At 65.2% G+C, this 19,319-nt stretch overlaps 2 protein-coding genes across 3 annotated transcripts in view; one reads left to right on the forward strand and one right to left on the reverse strand.

Annotated features, from left to right (window-relative positions):
• Positions 1-19,319, forward strand: part of RXRG (retinoid X receptor gamma) — a 99,840-nt gene that overhangs the window by 23,438 nt on the left and 57,083 nt on the right. The window lies entirely within an intron of this gene.
• LRRC52 (leucine rich repeat containing 52) lies at positions 514-8,149 on the reverse strand. The gene is made up of 2 exons (XM_028530645.1): positions 7,528-8,149; positions 514-839 (listed from the first exon to the last, which is right to left on the reverse strand). The coding sequence occupies exons 1-2, from the start codon at positions 8,147-8,149 to the stop codon at positions 514-516; spliced, it is 948 nt and encodes a 315-aa protein (XP_028386446.1).

Consider the following 19,319-nt stretch of genomic DNA (forward strand, 5'->3'; position numbering starts at 1 on the left):
CTCTGCTGCTGCCCATCTGGGCGGCCCCGTCTGTAACGTGCCCAGGCCGCACTCTGTCCCCGTGAACTCTGTGGCCGTCCGTCACAGGGTCCCTGCCTTCGTTAGGAGGGAGCGTGCAGACGCCCATGGGTGACGTACATTCACGTCAGCTCTCCTCTCCGGGTCTGGAGTTCTTCCCCAGTTGATCCGGTTTACCCTCGGTTCCCCCGAACTGTGTACCCTCGGGGGGCGCACCCTGCGCCCCGTATCTCTCAGCCCCCTCCAGTGCCTGGCGGACGGTGGAGTCTCCTGCTCCCGGGGGGACACCACCCCAGCCTTTCCGGGCTGTGTCTGCGGTCCCGCGGAGCCCTCAGCCGCGCCCGTGGGCAGGTGGAGCCGGAAAGGACCCGCCTGTGAACCGGCAACGAAACCGTTTATTTTATGGAGAGTCCCCAGCCCCCAGGCCCGCTCTGCGGGAGTGGGAGGGGAGGGCGGAGGCGGGGGCGGGGCCGGGGGCGGGGCCGGGGACCGGGGCTAAATCAGCTGCGGGAAGCCGTCCTGGCCCACGCCCACCCTGCTCTGGAAGACGCGCCGGCTGACCGACATCCGCTGCCCGTGCTCGTCGTCCTCGTCCACCTCGCTGGGCCTGCGCCGGGCGCTCTGGTAGACCACGGCGCACATGCCCGTGAGCCAGGCGGCCACGGTGCCCGCCGAGAAGATGCAGAAGCCGATGAGCAGCAGGAAGAGGTAGTCCCGGCCGTCCAGGTGCGTGATGCACATGTACCGCAGCGGGTTCCCCACCTGCGCGACGGGCCACCCGGCCAGCTCCGCGGGCTCCACGCACGTGGCGTTCCGGCCATCTGCAGGGAGGGGAGCACAGCAGGCGGGACGCTGGGGCGGCGGACCCCCGGGCCCGGGGCCAACGGGCACCTGCAGGGCAGCCTGGACCCCCCTCGCTGCTCCAGTGCGGCCCGCGGGCACCCCCGGGGCCTCGTCTGAGGTGCAGCGTCTCTGACCCCGGCGCAGGGGGTTGTGACCGAGGGACGGGGTGGGGGGTGGAAGACGCCCGTCTGGGACTGCGGGTGGGCAGCGGCCTCTGGGGGGGCCTGGGGATCTGTCAGGAGGGGAGGCGGGGCGGGGTGGGGGACAGGGGCACAGTGACCCGTTAGGGTGTCTCCATCGGCCTGGCTCCGGAGCTCTGGGGCTCCAGCCAGGAGGCTCCCCACCTCCCCCCAAGGGTGGGTGGGTGCCGAGGCCCGACATGGGGGGCGGGGGGCTCCAGCTGCTGCTCAGGGATCCCAGCAGGAGGGGCTCGGGTCGCCTGCCCCCCCCGCCGCCTGGGGACTGATACAGCAGGACGTGCCGGGAAAGGAAACTGTGGGCTTTGGAGGGGCTGGGGGTGCCTGGGGTGGGGGCGTCCCATCCTGCTTCTCAGGAGGTGTATGTGGCTTTCACACTGGGGCCGGGCTGCAGGGATGCGACTAGACATCAACCCCTTCCCCCGTCTAGAGCGCCGCCTTCAGAGGAGCCACTAGGCGGTGATTTTACCCCTTTGTCAGACAGCTCTTGGGGGGGGTGTGGGTGGCTGTGGGGGTGGGGCCGGGCTGCTCTCCCCACTTTCTCTGTCCCCCTCCCGCTCCCTGTCACTGCACGGTGCCCACTGGTTCCTAGTCTCCCGGTTCCGGCCTGCTTGGAACACGCCCGGGGCCCCTTCCTCAGGCGCAGCTCTGCCCACGGCTCTCTGGCCCAGAGCCCCCCCCCAGCCCCCACTCTCCTCTGGGCCCCTGAGCCCAGAGCCCCCCCCCCCCCAGCCCCCACTCTCCTCCGGGCCCCTGAGCCCAGAGCACCTGCCCCTTCCCCCTCCCCCACCTGGCTTCCCCGTCCCGCCCCAGTCACACCAGCCCGTGCTGTCCCTTGTCCTGCCCGCAGCTGCCCCTGTTGCTCCTGCTCCCACTGCTCCCAGTGCCCTCACCACCCCGCCCCCCGTCTTCACGATCGCTCCTTTCTGTCCCCCGAGGTCCAGTGCAAATGTGTCTTCCCAGGACACCTCCTCCAACCTCATCCCCCTGGCTCAGAGGACACGGGACTGTCCCCACTGCTGAACTCCTCTGTGGCATTTCCTTGTAGCGTCCTTATTGCCCCCACCACGCGCCAGCTTGCCGGGTGGGCCTTCACCCCAGGAGAGGGGCCGTTTTCCAGCCTACGAGGCCGACTTTGAGCTCATGGCATCCGTGTCTGGTCCTTGCCCCTGTTAACAGGAACCATCGTTCATGGGAGGAGTTCGTTGGTTTTTTAAATATTTGGGGATCGGACAGTACTGTTGTTGTTACCGCATTCTAGTGGAAGTCTGCTGCAGTCAGAGACGTACCCTCTGTGGTTTCAGTGCTTTGGGGTTTGCCGAGGACAGGCTTTATGGCCGGACCTCGTGGAGTCCGCTGTGGCAGCTCCGGCCCGTGCCCTGAGACACGGCGGGTGGGCCTTCGCGGAGTGCCTGGTCCCGCGGGTGCTGACCCGGCTGTGGTTCTACGGAGCTCTTCCGCACGTTCCCTGACTCTGGGTCTCTGCGGACTTTCCGTCGACTTTCCCGGGCCGTCCTGTCTCCCACGCACTAGCGGTCTGTTCGTTATGGAGGGAGGGAGGTTCCCGTCACTAGTTCGGGCGTGCGCCGCTCTGCTGCTCCGCACAGTCCTGTCACAGCCCTGCCACGGTCCCGCCACGGTCCCGCCACGCTCTGCCTCGCACAGTGAAGCTCCGAGACGAGGTGCGGAGGGGGCCAGAGCCGCCCCTCTTCCCGGGAGCCTGACCCTTCCCGGTCCTCTCAGGTAACGCCGCCGCCTTCCAGGCCTCCGCGTCCGGCGGCGGGGGAAGGGCTGTATCGGGTCGGGTTTCCGGGCTTGGGGCTCCCACCGAGTATCTGTCCCCATCTTTGCTTACTCTCTCTGTGTCTGTATTTAAGGCACACGCTTTGTAAGTGGCAGCGTGTGGCTGGGTTGTGTTTCCGACCCAGGCGGGCAAACCTCGTATCTGAGTCAGGCACTGACGTTCCAGGTCAGACTGATACATTTAGGTTAACTGCTGGCTTCTGTTCACCCCACTGACTGATGCACCTTCCCTCCGCTTTGTTGCCTTCTATTGCATTGTTTCCTTTCTCCAGCTTGTTGATTACCTGTCCTTTTCCTGCTCTGGTATCAGGACTTGGGGGTTACAGACCCATCTACTGAGCTGGAGCGCCTGATGTGTGAGGTGCTTTGCAAAATTAACCTCTGTTTCTCCCCATCCCCCCGCCCCACTGCGCAGTTTTAATTATTTCCGTGCTACGGAGTGAACACGTTGTTTATAAATCATTCCCTCTCTGGCTCGGGTGACCTCCTTGCCTCCGACAAGCCCTCCCAGGCACCGTTGCGTGTGCTGCATGCTGCGGAACTCGGGGCCGCACTCACCTCCCAGACAGGTGCTCCGCCCCCTTCCGTGGGCCCCGGGCCGGCGCCCCAGTTAGAGAGCCCAGGTATAATTACAGGTGTCATGAATGTTTAAATCCTTCCTGCAAACCGTTCCTGAGGAAACATAACCCACCCCTTGTTTATTTCCACGAGGGGCACACTGCTCACAGGAATGGGAACCCGTGTGCCGGCAGCGGGCGCTCGGAGGGGCGACAGGCCCGGCATTTCCGAGCTCGAAGGAACCTTAGCTCGCCCGCTCCCGGGGGTCCCGGCTGGGCTGGGCTGGGGCCCCTTCCTGAACTGCACGGGCGCGCAGCCCCCCCTCGTCTCTCGGGTTTTCTGGGTGGTTTAGGGACCCCTGGCACAGCTGTCCCCCCTCAGCCCCTCACTGCCCCCCTGGGGCTGCTCCTCCAGCTGTCAGTGTGGGGAGCCGCAGGCCGGGGCTTTGAGGTCAGGTGGGGGACACAGGTGAGCAGAGCCCTGCACAGCCTGGGAGGTGCCCCCCCCCCCCCCCCCAGCCCTTCGCTCTGGCCTCTGGCGCAGGGGACCGGCGCGGTGGCGGCGGCGGCACCAGAGAAGTGTGAGCATTGAGTTTGTTCTGGAAATCTGCGTTCCGGCGAGTTGGGGGTGGCTGTGCTGGGTGGGGGGACCCAGTCACAGCAGCCTTGGGTGCGGGAGGGATCTCCGGGAGCAGGGCCAAGAGGCGCTCTGCTCACAGCGCCCTCCAGTGGCCTCCACCCGGAGCAGCGCCGGAGGCAGCCATCTGCTCTGCCCCGCCCCCACCTTGCGGCAGTCCTGCCCAGACCGCCTGGGGACTGTCACCGAACAGCTGACACAGAGGGTCCCTCTGTCCTGAAACCACCCCACGCCCACCCCGGCACCTGTCCCTTTGTGAGTCCTCGCTGTTTCTGATTGTTCCTGGTTGCGCTGCGAATGCCGCCCGAGGGGGACGTTTGGGAACAGTATCACCCACGAGTGTCTCCGTGCCGGCCAGGCCGGAGCGGCCGCCGTGGGGCTAGGATGCAGGCCGTCGGCCCGGGGGTCCTGGGATGTGGCCCAAGGCGCACCTGCCCCTACCACCCTCTGAAGCAGAACCTCGGGGCCTGGGTTCCCCGTGCGCACGGGGTTCCAGCACCGCTGGTCGAGCAGGCCGGGCCTGGGAGGGGAGGGCAGGGCGCTGGTCCCCAGGGGTCTGGGCGGGAGGTGGTGGTGGTGGAAGAGATGCTGTTCTGGTCAAAGACGGGGGGGCACTTAGGACGCGGTGGGGGGCACAGGAGTGACAGCGGCCTGTTTCTCAGTTGCACCCCTGGCTGTGTGACTGTCGTCTCGTCTCCGGGGACAGTGCCCTCCGCACGGACCCGTCGAGGCTCGTCCGGGACCCTGTCTGCTGCCCGCTGACCTCCTCTCGCTTCGTCTGAGTGCACCTTGCCTTTCTCTGCAGGTCCTGGGGCGGCCGGCCAGGGGGGCCTAGGAGAGGGTGTGAGCCCAGTCCCTTCCCTCGGGGACAGGGGAGGCTCAGAGGGAAGACACCCCACGTCACACGGTGGTGGGGCTGGGGCCGTGCCCTCTGCTCCCACGGTACCTTCTCCCTCGTGTTGCCCTGGATTGTCGTATTAAAGCCGGGAACCGGGACCTCTCTCTCTGTGGTCCAATCACTCGACAGCCTGTCCGCGTGATGAGCCCACAATCAACGTTCGGGGTGAGGGGACCCCAGTGTGACCCCATGGCACCGGCAGAAGCAGTGAACTTGGACGGCAGGGGTTCTCCGTGCTGTGAGGAGGCTGGATTCGAAAGCATCCTGTTAAAAGGTGGCATGGACCCACGCGGCAGCCGCTGGCCCTGCGTGTGGCTGTTTAGATGAACGGAACTGGAGTAAAATGGGACGTCCGGTCCCTCAGTTGCACTCGCTGCACTTCAAGGGCTCAGTGACCGCACGCAGTGTATTGGTGAGCTCGGATCTGGGCCGTCCCCACCGGGCAGCGCTGGACCAGGCCTTGGGCATGGGGGGCGGGGATGCAGGAGGCCCCCTCTTTGCATTTCTGAGAGCACCCGGAGAGGCCTGGGCCCTGTCCTGCGAGGGAGCACTGTCCGGGGTGAGGCTCAGTTGCGGTCCTCCCCTCAGACAGCTCTGATGACCGGGAAATTCCAGCTCCCACCGGGGGCGGGCCCTCCTCTTTGCTGAGCCCCGCCAGGAAGGAAATGGGCTCCGGGCGTCTGTTTCGGCTCCGCATCGATCCGGCCCGGGGCGGCACTTCCGCCCGAATGTCCTCCCGCGTTGCAAAGTGAGCACCCGGACCCTTCTTGAGCCCGGCTGGGTTTCAGTGCCTCCGGGGCATGTCCCGTCGGAGGGAGGCCGTTGGTAATGGCACCAAGCTTCGATGTTCCGGTTAGTGTAGCCATGAACTCTCCTGAGTGGAACACACTTACCCCCGCTCGCTTGGCCGGGGGCGACTTGAACCAGAATGTGACTCGGGAAAGACACATTGTTGCCCTCATGCGTTTTGTCTGATCACCTTCCCATTTCTTTGCTGGGGACTTGGCTTCCTTCAAGGTGACACAATGTTGCAGGTTAATCTCAGCTAATGGGATTTCCCAAGAATTTCCTCCTTCCTCGGAAGTAAGAGCTGGTAGCCCATGTGTCACTCTGGCCAGGGATTCGTGTGTTTTCTCGGGGTCCTCTTCAAGATCAGTGCACTGTTTGGGACCCAGAAGGGTGATCCTGCAATGGCTCATTTTAGCCCCAAGGGAGGCCTGGAATTGCTCAGTGCCCTGCAGGCCCCCCAAAGCATACCAAGTAGGTGACTCTTTCTCCCCAGGCCCGGTCTGCCCCACAGTGGGACCGGCCTCCTTGCCCTCATCCCCAGAAAGACACCTGCACGCCCACACCTGCTTCTGGAGGGGTGGGGGGCTGGTCTCCAGGGAGATCTTCATGTTCAGGCCCAGCCACGGCCGCCCTGCTGCCGCTGGCCACGCCCCGGGCCCCCGAGGCCCGGCTGAGCCCAGGCCTGGTCGGGCTTCTGGGTCTACTCTCCAGAGGCTGAGCCCCCGGGTCCATAACCTGTGTAACGGCCCAGCTCCCTCCGAGATGCCCTCTGCCCGGTCTTCTCCGGGACCAGAGCCCTGGGACCTGCTGCCCCCTTCCCACCCCGCCTGTCCCCACAGGCGCCGCCTGTGCAGTGGTGTCTCCTGGACAGTGTGCTGTCCCTCCGTACCACGCGCGCTGACCCTTCCCGACACCCAGTGCCGGCCCCGGGACCGCCCGGCTCCGTCTTCCCACACCTGCCGGGCGTTCGCTCACGGAATGCTGCGGTGTGCCCGACCTCGGCGGGTCGGTTCTGTTCTTACGCCCGTCCGAACGACGAGGGAGGAGGCTCTAGGGCGCCCCGGGGCCCTGGCAGAAGGGGAGGGGGGCCGTGGACAGAGCGGCAGCCACTAGCCTGGAAATGTACCGGGTGAGACCCCATTCAGGCTGTCCTCTCAAGGTGCGGCCCCAGGAGGTCGGTGTCTTGAAGACAGAGGGGCGCTGGTATCAAAGCCGCTCCCCACCCTGGCCCTCCCCTCTCTCACTGTCCAGGGGCTCACGTGCCCCCCCACCCCCAGTGCCTAAGGAGCTTGCCCTGCTCCCCACCGCACCACTGGGTTTTCTGCCTCCCGTGAGTGACAGATGACAGGGTGTGCTTGCACCCTGGAATCCCGAGTCTGAATTGAGCAGATCAAAGTATTTCCCAGTGGGAAACAGTGTCCCTGTACCACTCTCTCCCTTCGCCACTTGGGCCCTTTGCCGGTCCTGCACTCACCCTGTGTGTTGACATGCTGCCTCTGTGGGTGTGGTGACGTGACTGTCCCCACGTCGGGGACCAGGACACAGAGGCCCAGAGCAGTGGTGACCCTCCCAAGGGCAGCCCCGCCATGAGCATGGGCTGGGTTGGGGACCAGACCTCGGCTCCTTGGATCCCTCTTCCAGAACCTCCCTCCCTTCCCTCGGCCTCACCCAGATGCCCCCCCACCCCCGTCCTGTGTTTCAACTCCCCCTTGTCTGGAACCCACCGCCCTGACTCCAGCGCATGCCCCCCCGCCCCGCCCCGCCCCGGCCCCACCGCACCCTCACCTGGGTAGTCCAGGTGGGTCACGATTAAGTAGATGGTGAAGTCCAGGAAGGAGCAGTTACACTTCCAGGGGTTCCCGCTCAGGTACAGCGTCTGCAGCGTGGGGAGGTTCTGGAAGGCGGCATGGTCCAGGGCCTGCAGGCCGGTGTTCCTGAGGTCCAGGAACCTCAGGGAGCTGGTGTTGGCGAAGGTGTACTTGTCCAGGGACGACAGGTGCGGGTTGTGGGAGAGGTTCAGCTGCACCAGGCTGCTGAGCATGGAGAAGCTGTGCGGGGAGACCGAGGTCAGGTTGTTGGAGCTGAGGTCCAGGTAGATGAGCCTGAAGACCCCGATGAAGGTGTAGTCCATCACCTCGCCGATCCGGTTGTTGCTGCAGGCCAGGTAGACCAGGTCGCTGAGCAGCCCCAGGTTCATGGCCGGCAGAAAGGTGATGTGGTTGTCGTTCAGGTAGAGCCTTCGGGTGTCCAGGGGTATGTCCGGAGGGTACTCCTTCAGCTGCGCCCCCGTGCAGACCACTTCCTGGTCTTGGCACTGGCAGCCGTTGGGGCACCTGGACCCCGACACCAGCCCCACGCCGAAGGAAAAGAGCAGCCACCGGGGCCCAGGGCCCGGGGCGGGGGACATGGTGGGACGGCGCCGTGCCACCTCTGTGTCCTTCCACCTCCCGGCAGCGGGCGGGCGGCGCCGTCCCTCGGATCGGAAGGCTGCGGAGGGGCCGGTGGGGGCAGGGGGCGGGGCGCCGGCCGGACCGGAACACTCTAGCTCGGGGCAGAGCGATTTTCCATCACGGCGGGGCCGACAGAAGCTGAGACGCCAGGCCCAGGGCCCTGCCGCTCGCCGGGCGGCTCTGCCCGCCGCGCGCTCCCAGGCCGCCGCTGGCAGCCGGCCCGCTTGGCAGCTCCGGAAGGTCTCGCCCTCGCCCCGCGTTCGCGCGTGAAGGAGAGCCGGGGGACAGCCGCCTGGCCGCGAGGTTGCCCGTGGGCACCTCTGTGATGTCAGCAGCCTCGGAAGCCTCCCTGCGGGGGGCGTGGGGTGTCGGTGTGTCGGTGAGCGGCTGTCCCCTGGGGGAGTCGGGGTCTGCAGCACGGGTGTGTGTGTGCGTGCGCGTGTGTGAGCGTGAGTGTGTGGCAGCTCCCCACGGCGGAGGATTAGGTTACTCCGGGCTCCCTCGCCCGTCGGCCGGGGAGGGCACCCAGTCCCCCTCCCTGCTCTACCAACGGGCAGAGGGGTTTGCTTGAGGCTCCTCCTCCTCAGAGGGCTCTTGAACTTGGGGGGGGTGCCACTGTTTCTGTCGTGTCTGGAGGAGATGGGAAAAGGGGGAGCCCCTCTGACGGGAGCAGGGGCCGTCCCCTGCCAAGGCGCTTCTCTAAGACTGCGCCCCTCGTTTGCGTGTGATGCTGTCTGCATTTTATATGTATATATGTGTATACACACACACGCAGGGGCACACGCAGGGACACAGGGTCCGGCGCAAGTAGCGCCCCCTTCTTTATCGCAAAATCTTGTGTTGCAGAATCATAGGCATGTGGTTCTGTAGCAGAGCAATGTCCCGCTCCAGCACGCCAGGTGACATTGCAGGTGACACGCCCACAGCGCTGTCCGTCTCGGGGGGACACTCACGTGCCCGGCCCACCTCACTCAGGCAGGCAGGTGTTCCCTCTGCCGGCCCCTCTGTGTGTGTACACACACACACACACACACACACACACGCTGGTGTTTGAACAGACCACTTGAACAAGGAGGAGCTACTCTCCTGGAAACAGAATCAATTGCATTTCTTTAAAACCCCGAGTGTGATGCTACGAACAAGGTCTTACCATTCGCTGCTGCTCCCCTGGGGCTTCTCCAGTGCAGCGCGCCCCAGCGGGAGTGTGTCTGCACGGCCTGCCTGCGGGGGGGGGGGGGTGGACGGGAGCCCCGTGAGGGTTCCGTGTGCCACCCGGCCTGGAAAACGGTTCCGTTCCCCCAGGCGTCCCTGTCCCACCAGCCGTGGTGGAGGATGAGGAGGTGAAAGACGCGTTTCCCTTAGGGCCGCGCCGGGCACCCTGTGGGCGATAGCCGTCACGGGGCCGGTGCCCGAGCGTCCCCTGCCCTTCCCCGCCAGCGGGGCAATTAATACCCCCGGCACGTCCGAGGCGGTGGCTGACCCCGCGGGGATCGCTTACTCAGGGTTCCTGCGGTGACGGCGCGTGAATTAAGATGATGACTGAGGGGTGTTTACCAAATGGAAAGTGACCTCGTTTAGGTGGAAACGCGAACACTTAAAATAATGACCCCGCGGTAATTGTGCTAATTGAAGCAGGGTGGTATCGATAGGGCAGTTACCCTTTCCCTGTAATTAAAAAGAAAAGTTCCCTGCTGGCTCCTACGGGACCGCCTGGTGGGGTGGGGGCGGGGGGTTGGGGGGGCGCCCGCCCACGGAGCAGGGCTGGTTTCTGCGGCCGCTGGGACTCCTCTGGCGGGGGGGGCCGGGGGGGGGCCCTCTGGGGCAGCGGGGGCACTCTCCTCAGTGTGGGCCGTGGTCTGTGCTGGCTGTTCCCTTTTTGTGACTGACTTCACCGAGGTGACCTTGGCTAACAGAATGACGCAGGTTTCAGGGGTGCGATTGTACGGCGCATCACCTGTGTACTGGGCTGCGTGTCCACTGCCCCGAGTCCGGGCCCCTCCCATCACCTCTGACCTCCCTCCACCCTCCCCTCCTCCTCCCCCACCCCTCCCCCACCCCTTCCCCCTCCCCTGGGTGCGTGCGGCTGTCCCGCCAGCCCGCCTCTGCCCCTTAGGGGGCGGTGTCCAGCCAGCAGCTCAGGGACCCCCGTAGGGGCACAATCTCCAGCTGGGTCCAGGCCTGGCAGACTCCCCCTTTTAGCCGGATCTGATGCGGGCACTGCCCTCCCCATGTAAGCATCTCCTGGAAAGCAGACGAACTGGTCCTCTTGGAAGAGAAAGAAGTTCTACCCCGGCTGGGGTGGCTCAGTGGCTTGAGCACCGGCCTGCAAACCAAAGGGTCACTGGTTCGATACCCAGTCAGGGCCCATGCCTGGGTTGCAGGCCGGGTCCCCAGTAGGGGGCCTGAGAGAGGTAACCGCACACTGATGTTTCTCTCCTTCTCCTTCTCTCTCCCTTCCCCTCTCTCCAAAAATAAATACATAAAATCTTTTTTAAATAGAAAAAAGTTCCAAAACCCGCTGGAAGGCGGGCTGGGGCCCCTGGGACAAACATACCCTCGCCCCCCCACCCCCCCCCATGTCTGTGTCTCCCCGAGGGCCTCGGGTCTGTTTTCAGGACCCAGAGCTGAGTGCTGGGATTGTTTTTGTCTTTTCCCTGAGGCTGCCGGTGGGCGGGCGGCTCCGCAGGTGGGACCCTGATCAGCACGGCCGAGGGGACCGCGCCCACGGAGGAGGCCTGCGGCTCCAGGCTCCTCCCGCATTGGGCGTTTCCTGCCGCTCCCACACCCAGAGCGACCCGAGGAACCCTGTGTCGTTTCGGGGGCTTGGATCACAGCCGTGGCTTCTAACAAATGCACACGACCCCAGGGGGCGCTGTCATCGTGCCGGCACTGGAGTGGGGATCCGGCGTGGGAACCTGCTGACCAGGGAGGGCTCTGGCACTGGGTGCCCCGTGGGTGTCACTGTGGGGAGGCAGCTGGGCCGAGTCAGAGCTTCCCCACGGGAGGGCTCTCACCGGGTGACGCTGGGCGGGTGGGTGGGCGCCTGGGCCTCTCTGGCACCCGTTTCCTCTCTGATGAGACAGGGGTGACGGATACTGCTTCCCTGGCGTTGCTATCAAAGTCACACGTGATTGGATGGATGACCATCGCTGTCCTTTACGAACCCCCCTGTGTCCGGCGTGGGGTCCTCCCAGCCACCCAGCGAGGCACGAGGTGTGACCTCCGTCTTACAAACCGAGAGACCGGCTCCACGAGGCGCCCCTTGCCCAGGGTCACAGAGCTGGTGATGGTGCAGGCCAGGTGTGGTCCTGGCGGCACCACACCCGAGCACACGCCCCGCAGGCCTGGGCTCTGCCATCTGCATGTGAGCGGACGCCGCAGGACGCCCACTGCTGGACCTGCTGGCGGCAGGGCTTCACCGTCCGCCCCTCCTCGCGCCCCGTGGCCCCTGGACGTGCGGCCCCAGCAGACCACTGTGGCCGCGGGCTGTTTAACCTTGCGGCTGCTCGCCCCTCAGGAGGGTTACGATGCTCTTTGCCTGTAAGTGCCTCGGAGACGGTCCTGTGTGCTGCCCTTCGCTCCTGGGGCCAGGGGCTGCAAGCAAACACGATGAGCTGATCTCACTCGGAAAAGGGGTGGGGGTGCCAGCAGCGGCGGACTCGCCCGTGGCCGCGGGGACTCGGGTCCCTCCGCAGCCGCTCCTGCCGGGAGGGGCCCTCCCAGGCGTCTGGGCGAGCTCTGTCCCCCGGGACACACCCTGGGCATCGCGTCCTGTGGGAGCCCCTGAGAGTGAGCACTGGAGAAATCTCCCCCAAACCCGGTGAGGCCCCCTCCCCTCGGGCGTGCTCTCCAGAGCCCGGTTGACACTAACACCCTCACGCAGGGAGCCTGCGGTGGCCCCTCAGGTGGGGTGGGGGTGGGGGGCGTCTGTGCCTCCCACAGGCCCTCGGGAGGCCGGATCAGCGCTCCTCACGCAAGGATTTTCAGAAAACACGCGAGGGCAGGTGAGACTCTGAGCATCCCCGCGACGGGCGGGCGTCAGAGGCTTCTGTACTCGGTGCTGTGTCCACTCGGCAGGCGCCCGGACGTGGAGAAGGACCACGTTCGCCCTGAGCCGGGCGGTGAGGCCGCCCCCACGGCCGGCTTCTCCTAGTGTCTTTGAAAGGCTGTTGACCCGGGAAGGCTGGCATTCGGAGGTGCATTGCACCACACGCTCTGTCATTGGGACCCCCCCGCCCTGGGGGTACGAGGCAGGGACCCCGAGGGGCCGGCTCCGTCTGCTGTGCTGCGGCCAGCGGCAGCGGGACTTCCCGTGGGAGCTCAGGCGCCCCGGGGGTGGGTGTGGGGGGGTCTCTTTGCAACCCTTCACTCCCTGGACCCACCGCAAGCTCCCGGGAAGGCCTGGCCGTGGCCCCAGGGACACGGAGCAGCCGAGGAAAACAGGCCGCTGAGCAACTTGTTACTTGTTACTTGTTACCTTGCGGCCAGCGCTCTGGCTTCCGTCGCCGGGCCGGCTGTCTCTCTGAGTCTCCTCCGCAAGAACCCCTTGAGGGCAGGTGTGGACCCCGCACCGCCCCCCACCCCCACCCCGATGTCCCACGGTCATTAGTGTCCGCCCCAGAGGCAGGAGCACTGGTCTGTCTCGGGGTCAGCAGCCTCCGCCTCCCGGACCTCACCCTTCCTGGAGACCCTGCGTCCGAGTCTGTCCACTCCGGAGCCGCAGAGCGGACGGTCGGAGAGGGGCCCACCCGAGACGACTCCCGGGCCGCTCCCCGTCTCCCCCGTCTTCCCAGCTGACAGCTGCCACGTTCACGCTCACAGAGACGAGGCTTTGGCTGTTGCCCTGGTAACAGAATTGTTAAGTTGTAGATGATCTGTGCCTGGCGAGGTGACGTCTGTCACAGCCACCCGCCTCACCCTCCCTTCCCTGCCTCGCCAGCTCCGGGCGCTCCCGGCCTCACACCCGGGCAGCTGCCCCTGGCTCCTCCGTGGCCTCGTGCCCCCACCTACCTCCCCCTCCCAGCCCCAAGAGGCCCTTTCCTGGTCTCGGAGCCCCCACGCTGGCCACCTCCCCGCCAGCCCGAGCGCCCAATGGTGCTTTCTGCCACCCGCAGTGCCGTGTGCTCCAGCTGAGAGCCTGTGGCCGTGGCCGGCCGTGGGCAGGGGTGGGATGGAGCCAGCAGGGGCTGGAGGGGGACTCCAGAGGCCAAGTGGGGGCTGGCTGGGCGGGAGGCAGCACGGCGTGATGTTTAGGGTTGGGGTAGGGTGTCGCTGTTGGGTGTACGCCCACATACACATGGTGGTGGCCAAGGAGGGGGAGGTGGCAGGTGGAGGGACAGGGTAAGCTGGGCCATGTTTCTTCCACGGGCGTTCTTTGCCGTGGGGGAAGATGCTCTGGGAGTCCAGGGGCCACAGCTGTCCCCGCAGGACGTGGAACTCGGACTCCAGGGTTAACCGGAGAGGCCAACGTGATGGATCGGGAGGGGTCTCAGGGTGGGATGGTCAGGCCCCGAGGGTGGAGCCCTCATTGGTGGATTAGTCTCTCAGGAGAGGGGCCCCAGGGAGCGCCCGTGGGGTGGGGGAGTCCGTGGAGTCTGAGACTGGAGGCGGGCCCTCCCCTGACCCCGTGGGAGCCCCGACCTCGGCCTCCAGCTCCCGGAACTGGGGGACGGGGGGCGGCGATAGGGGGGCTGTTTGTGAGGCAGCCCGGGCAGACTGAGACACCGGGGTGAGATGGGTCGGCTTTTAACCGTTTCCTGTTCTTTTAATAGCAATGCCTCCACGTGGGAACTGGGAAGTGTCCCCCCCACCCCCCACCCCGTGATTCCAGGGCCCCGCGCTTCCAATAACCGGGGCACGAGTTTCAGTCCTGTCTCGGTAGCCCGGACCTCTGCAGGCGTGCATTTAATACCCAGAGCACACGCTCCGCGTGCTCCCCGAGAGGATAAACACTTGAGGTATCTTTCGGAGCCGGTTCTGAGAAATTACACTTAGTTGCAATAGAGAGAGAGAGAGAGAGAGAGAGAGAGAGAGAGAGAGGGAGAGAGAGAGAGGAGGCAGAAATGCATTAAAATGCATCACGCTCTTCGTGTCTAGGGACCTCGTTTAATGAAGTGTTCAGGGCCCCCACGTGCACCCAGGCCCAGATACCTCCTATTCACGGGTCAAATGTGCAGCCCCCCCCCACCTCCCCCCCGGCCCCCCGGGAGCTTCCGGCCGCTCCCCGCCTGTGCTCAGAAGCCAGCGGCGGCTCACCCGCGTCCCGTGCACGGACGGCGTTCGGTCTTCCCAGCGTGCGGCAGTCCGGCTGTGGCAGGGCCGGCCCCAGCTCCCTTCCCCGGCTGCTTTGCCACCCCCTCGTGCCTCGGGTGCCGGCTGGCACTGTGACACCCAGCATTGTTCACCCTCGGGCCCTCCATCTCCTGCTCTGTCCCTCGGCTGCTCCCACCTCCCCTGCAAGACCCCGTCCAAGTCCCCGTGCAGTTCAGACGCCAGTTTTCCGGTTTCCCTCGGGTCCCTCCAGGCGGCATCAGCCAGGCTTTCCTGTACTTTCATGCCGTTCTCCTCGAGGTGCGGCCTGAGCATTCATTTCCCCATGAGCACAGTGGGGGGGGGGCCTCCGGGGGGCTTGGGGACCTCTTCTGGTGTGTTTGCACATTGACACCAAGCCCAGCTCTGAGCTCCAGTAGGTCCTGAATCATTCTTGCTGAAGGGCTTTTGGTTCATGCCATTACGCTGCCGATTAATAATACATGTCGCGGTGTGACCCTAGTTTTTTGTAAGGGAGTGAGTGATATGACCCCAGGCTTCTCTGTCTGGCTGCAAATGAAAGCCACCCCCCCAGGGGCCCGTTGGGGGAGGATGGTCTTCACCCACGGGGCAGCGAGAAGAGCAGGCAGCTCACCGGGGGGCTGTGCTGCCCTGGTTAACAGGTTGGGGGGGTCAGCGTAGAGGCCACAGAAGAGTCGCTTGCTTCAGACCCCAACCGAATCCTGGAAGGGCTCAGAGTTCTCCATCATGGGAGGTCTGACTCATCCGGTGCTTCGGCCGTGAACTTGGGAGTCAGGCAGAGCTGGCCGTCAGCCGCGGGGCTGGTACCTTACTGAACGTCTCTTCTGTTTTCCCTGGGGAGTGGAGGCAACCCCATCTGATGCCTAAGGTCGTTCTGAGTGAAATGAAACACTCCGGCCACACGCAGAGCAGGGCACCTGGCCTGTGGCGCCGGGTTTAACAAAGCCTCATCACTCCCGTTTCTGTCTGAGTTGGAGTGGTCGTGGGTCCCTAAAAACGGAACAGCAGTCGTACCGAAGAACACAGGAAGGTACGTTCCCCCGAAGGAACAGCCACTGCCCGGACCACCGCTCCCCGGCGGTGACGGAGGAATGTGGCTGTGGTCAGCTTTGTGAGGACGGCCAGAGGGGACAGCCGGTTCCAGAAGGATCCCGAGCACCCTCTCCGCTCAGGTGGCCAGGAGCAAGCTGCTCAGACACCCGCCGGTCTGAGACCAGCGGATGGGGTTCCCGGACTGAACAGTCCACGGATGCGTTTGATGAAGCCGGGCCCAGCCACGCGGGCTCAGCCACTCGGGGCGCTCAGAGCGGCGTGAGGCCCTCGGCCCCGTGCTGCTCGGGAACCCTCGACCATGAACTACCTCCGTGTCCTTCCAGCCCAGGCCGCCTCTGAGGCTGTCCCCCCCACCCCGTTCTGGGTGCGACCAGTAACGCCCGGGCTTGTCGCTCGTTCTGACTGTGAGAGTGAGCGTGTGCAGACTGTGGTGAGTACCCGGGGCCGTCAGAGCGGGGACCCTGCGCCCCGTTTCGTTTCCTAGACACTCCTCTCTGCGACTGCGTGCTGCTGCTGCAGAGAGGACTCGCTTTCTGCAACGCCCTCGGCCCTTGCACTGTTTGCTCTCGCTCTCCCTCTCTTGTTCTCCTGTTTGAAGGGCGGAGGTTTGTGGAGTCGGAGCACCCCGGGTCTGACTCTGGGAGGGCCGCCGTGCCCAGGGAGGTCTGTGAAGGGGGCCGAGGCCCGAGGCAATGACCAGGTGTCCCTGTGAGGGCCTCCCGCGTGCTCTGGCTGGCCCGAAGCCCGGCTAACATCCATGCCAGGCCACTGCCCGTCCAAGGCCACAGAGCTGCTGGCCAGACCCCGTTCACCCCCCGCCTCTCGCTTTGCACCCCTGAAAACCGGGGCAGGCCGGGCGGGCAGTCTAGCTGGGAAGAGCCTGCCGCTGGGACGTCGGGGACCGGGGCGCCTGTCCTGGTGTCTCATGAGCTCACCGTGGGGCCCCGGGTCATTCTCTGCAGAACGCAGGAGCTGCGGCTTTGGGGGTGGCCCGGGGGCCAGCCCAGGGGCCCGTGGGGGGGACTCTGCCCTCCCTCGGAGCCGAGGGGCAGCACGCTCACACAGAGGAATGGATCCTTCGGGGACCCCTGGTTCCGGCCGCCGCTCCTGGGGCCAGAACGCCATCATGTCCGAAGTCACCGGCTCCTCGGACCCAGGCTCCTGACTCTCGGCCTCGCGAGGCGCCTGGCCCCCACCACGTTGCCCGCCGAGGCCTGTCCCGTGGTCTTGGACCTCCCAGGCTTGCTGAGCTGCAGGATGGGGCCGTGGCCCCCCCATGGGGGGGGCAGCGAGGTGTCGATGGGAGAGCCACGGTTTGGACGTGGAACCCTCTCTGTCGAGCGGTGACACCAGAACCCGCCACAGATGATGTGACGCGACCAGGCCCCGCCCAGCCCCGAGGGCTGCCACAGTGGTCAGTCTGAGCTCCTGTGCGTGACCGCAGCTCCACCCTGTCCTGAGGGTGGCCTCCCGCTGCCGTCTCCGAGGAGCTGCGGGCGCCTGGCGCCGTCGCTCTGGGAAGGTGCAGTGACGAGAGAGGGCGAGGAACTCGGAAATCCCTCCCCCACCCTCATGTCCAAATAATAAAACCATTTTTCCCAGTATAAAATCGTTCTTATTACCATGTGTTCTGCAAACAACGGAAAATGCAGGAAAGTATAAGGAAGACACTAAAAAGGCCAAATTGCATAGCTACGGTCCACACCTGGGTTCACTCCCGGTCATTCTCTGCTGATAGGGACAGGGCCGCTCTGCCCCCGGAGGCCTGGCCTGCAGCCGGTGGCTCAGCACGGAAGCCGGCGTCCCTGTCTCCGAGGTCCTGAGATGGCCCTGCCGTGACCGGGACCGGGCAGGGTCACCCCACGGCTGCCTGGCCGTTTGTTTCTCTGGCAGGTTGTCCTCCGAGTGCCGCTTGCTTTTTACCCGGCCTTGTGACATGCAGAAGGGCCACGTTTTTCTCTAGAGTGATCTGCCTACTCAGTGTCGTCTTCCAGGTCTTATGCCTGAAAACCTTTCTCCCTCCTGAGCTCCGGCCCCTCTTCAGCGCCCGTTTCTCCTTTTGCTTCCTTTCTGGAAAAAAGAAACAGTTTTGTTCCCGTGTTGAACTCTTTGCTCCATCTGGGGTCTGTTTCGTTCTGTGGCAAAGGGTCTGCAGGTGTCACCCCCCCCCCCCATCTTTCCCGGCACCGGCCCTAGCTCGACCGCAGGCTAGCTATTTTACTTCTTTGAATGTCTCCTCCCTCCTTCAGAGGCCAGCAGGGAAGACTTCCTGGAGGAGGCGGTGCTCGACCAGAGTTTGGATCCAGACGGGAAGGAAGCGAAGGTCTCGCCGATCCTGGCAGCCCGAGTCAGGAAAGGGCGTCTGGGGGAATGTCGGGAGGGGGGCTTGCTCAGGTAGAGGTGCTTGACAAAGAAGCAGCGTCGAAGAATCGGGGTGGCGGGGCGGGGGGGAACTGGGTAATGACAAGTGCCTCCCGAGCGGGGTTTGAAAGGGAGTGGGAGGCCCGTGGCAGCCTTAATTGCTGAGAAGAGTTAGGAGGAGGGATGTGACAGACGCAAGGGGCCTGACTGTCTGCTCGTCACTTCCCCAGACAGGCGCCCGCCGCCGCCCTCCTCTCGGCTGCAGAGGGAAGGACCCTCCCTTGGCCTTGCTGGCACTGCCACGCAGCCCTGGGCCGTGGGACAGGGGGCACGTCCTGTCCCCTCCGGGAGAAAAACGCCCCCTCGGGTCCCCTCACATTTCTTCAACAATAACAATGTGAGAGGCGCCGGACAGGGATTTCAGTCAGGCGAAACTATTTCCTCCCTTCGAAAATAAGAAACGGCTTGCTCAGGTCCCCGCCCAGTGCTTGCTTGTGGCTTTCCGTCAGAAATCCAGGCGGACGCCGCTGTCAGGAGCCTGGGCAGCCCCTCCGTGCTTCCTTCTGCGTTCAGAGCGGGCGTGCCCGGGTGCGTGAGGCCGCGTCTGCAAGACGGTTGCAGCCTGCAGGGGGCGTGGGAGACGGTGCAGGGTTACCCGCTTCTGGTTTGCCAAGCGGCCGCCCTGTGGGAGGCGTCTGGAGCCAGCCGACAGAGGGCACCGAGACAGAAGAGCGGCCCGTGGACGGCCCGGACCCAGACGCCGGGGTTTCTGCACGGGATGGCAGAGAGAGGGCCGGGGGTAGGGGGTGAGGGGGAAGGATGAGGTTCTCCTAACAGAGCAGGGTGCTGGGGCAGGAAGCCGGCAGGGACCCAGAAGAGGCTCCACGTGGCTGAGGAAACGAGGCTTCCGACAGCAGGGGCAGGGAGACAGGCCAAAGCCAAGGCTCCGCCCAGCCCGCCTGTGGACCCCAGGGCTCTCTGAGTGAGCAGTCTGTGAGGTTCTCCCCCAGGCTCCCGTGTCTCCTAGACTGAGGGGCCTCGGGGATGCACGCGTTCCACTCAGTGACAGGTGACTACACTGTGTGTCCGTGTGGCCGACGGTAGCACTGTGCAGTGTGCGGGCCCCACCCACAGACGCCACGGCTGCTCCCCTGCTGCCGGGATGCCGTGCGACCGGCGACCGAAACCTCAGTGGAGCAGAGAAGCCGCGGTGCTGCCTGTGGTCCCCGGGTTGGGAGGTCCGAGAGAGAGGCGGCTCAGCTGGTCTCGGCTCCGCTCCCTCGGAGCACTGGAGGCCGGCCGGCAGCCTACTGCCCTGGGCTCGCCCTCGTTGTACCACACTGACCCGGGTGTGTTGTCATGGTGACCGGGGCAAGCAAGCAGGAGCTGTGGCTGCTGTGTCCACGCAGCAAAGCCGGGGGT

This window comes from Phyllostomus discolor, chromosome 14 (assembly GCF_004126475.2).
Source record: "Phyllostomus discolor isolate MPI-MPIP mPhyDis1 chromosome 14, mPhyDis1.pri.v3, whole genome shotgun sequence".
Classification (NCBI taxonomy): Eukaryota; Metazoa; Chordata; class Mammalia; order Chiroptera; family Phyllostomidae; genus Phyllostomus; species Phyllostomus discolor.

Coding starts and splice junctions, on each gene's coding strand:
- LRRC52 (XM_028530645.1), bottom strand. CDS start 8,149: ATGTCCCCCGCCCCGGGCCCTGGGCCCCGGTGGCTGCTCTTTTCCTTC. Junction 840..7,527: donor GACCCACCTGGACTACCCAG/GTGAGGGTGCGG, acceptor CCCTCCCTGCAG/ATGGCCGGAACGCCACGTGC.